Source organism: Microtus oregoni, unplaced genomic scaffold (assembly GCF_018167655.1).
Source record: "Microtus oregoni isolate MIOR12 unplaced genomic scaffold, Mior012 000018F_ref0000195, whole genome shotgun sequence".
NCBI classification, from domain to species: Eukaryota; Metazoa; Chordata; class Mammalia; order Rodentia; family Cricetidae; genus Microtus; species Microtus oregoni.
In genome coordinates, this window is record NW_024543077.1 from 41,151,579 (window position 1) to 41,152,983 (window position 1,405).

The 1,405-nt window shown below is 41.6% G+C and overlaps 1 protein-coding gene across 1 annotated transcript; it reads left to right on the forward strand.

Annotated features, from left to right (window-relative positions):
- LOC121458852 (olfactory receptor 10AG1-like) lies at positions 1-972 on the forward strand. The gene has a single exon (XM_041668178.1). It carries the CDS (start codon positions 1-3, stop codon positions 970-972), a length of 972 nt encoding a protein of 323 aa, XP_041524112.1.
- The last annotated feature ends 433 nt before the right edge of the window (positions 973-1,405 follow it).

Below are 1,405 nucleotides of genomic sequence, written 5' to 3' on the forward strand. Positions count from 1 at the left end.
ATGGATCTCACAGAGAGCAGGAAAGAGAACAATGTTTCCACAGTCACCCAATTCGTCCTTCTGGGATTCTCAGACCTACCAAACCTCCAGGGGTTTCTGTTTGGTATGTTTTCCATAATGTACTTAATTATCCTTATTGGAAATGGCTTCATAATTGTGATAACCAGAATTGATCCTGCACTGCACAAGCCCATGTATTTTTTCCTGGCAAACTTTTCTTCTCTGGAAATCTGTTATGTGTCAGTCACTCTTCCTAGAATTCTGTACAACATCCGTACTCAGAATAGAAACATATCCAAGCTGGCCTGTGCCACACAAACATGCTTCTTCCTTATGCTGGGAGCCACTGAATGTTTCCTTCTGGCTGTGATGTCTTATGACCGCTATGTGGCTATCTGCAACCCTCTGCAGTATCCCCTGGTTATGAACTCAATCAAGTGCATTCAGCTAGCAGCAGGCTCCTGGCTCGGCGGCATCCCAGTCCAGATAGGACAAACTTGTCAGATATTCTCTCTTCATTTTTGCAGTTCTAACCAAATCAACCACTTCTTCTGTGACTTACCTCCCATTCTCAAGCTGGCCTGTGGAAACACATTTATTAATGAGTTGTCTGTTTACCTAGTGGCTATCCTCTTTGCTGCTTTTCCTTTTATGTTGATTCTTGCTTCTTATAGCAAAATCATTGCCACCATTCTGATGTTACCAACAGCCACAGGACAGACAAAAGCCTTCTCCACATGTTCTTCCCATTTGCTTGTGATATTTTTGTTTTTTGGATCAGCTGCTGATACTTACTCAAGGACAAAGTCCACACATTCTCCAGAAACTGACAAACTATTCTCTCTGTTCTACACCATTGTGACTCCCATGTTCAATCCTTTGATATACAGCCTCAGGAACAAGGATGTGATTGCAGCACTGAGAAAATTGTTAATTGGAAAAAAAAGCAAACTTTTGTGTACTAATTTCTGAAGTAGTTTATTTATCTCCCTGTCAAATAGAGATCATCTTATCCACAGTGCCACAGACTACTTATTCGTCTATGAATACTGGCATCAAAGAACTGAGTTGCTGATTTAAACATTCTGTGCCCTATTCATAATTTTATTGAAAATAAACCTTTTAGCTCTTTTATCTATCACATAATAATGTATCACACTAACCTCCCTGCTAAAAATTCCCTGATGATTTAATTCCTTTCTTAACTATCTTTTTCAGTTAAGCAGCTCTCTCTCTCTCTCTCTCTCTCTCTCTTCCTCCCTCTCCTCCCTCTCTCCCTCCCCCTCCCTCCCTCCCTCCCTCCCCCCCCCCTCTCTCTCTCTCTCTCTCTCTCTCTCTCTCTCTCTCTCTCTCTGTGTGTGTGTGTGTGTGTGTGTGTGTGTGAAAACCTTTATCTAATTTCCTA

Coding starts and splice junctions, on each gene's coding strand:
- LOC121458852 (XM_041668178.1), top strand. CDS start 1: ATGGATCTCACAGAGAGCAGGAAAGAGAACAATGTTTCCACAGTCACC.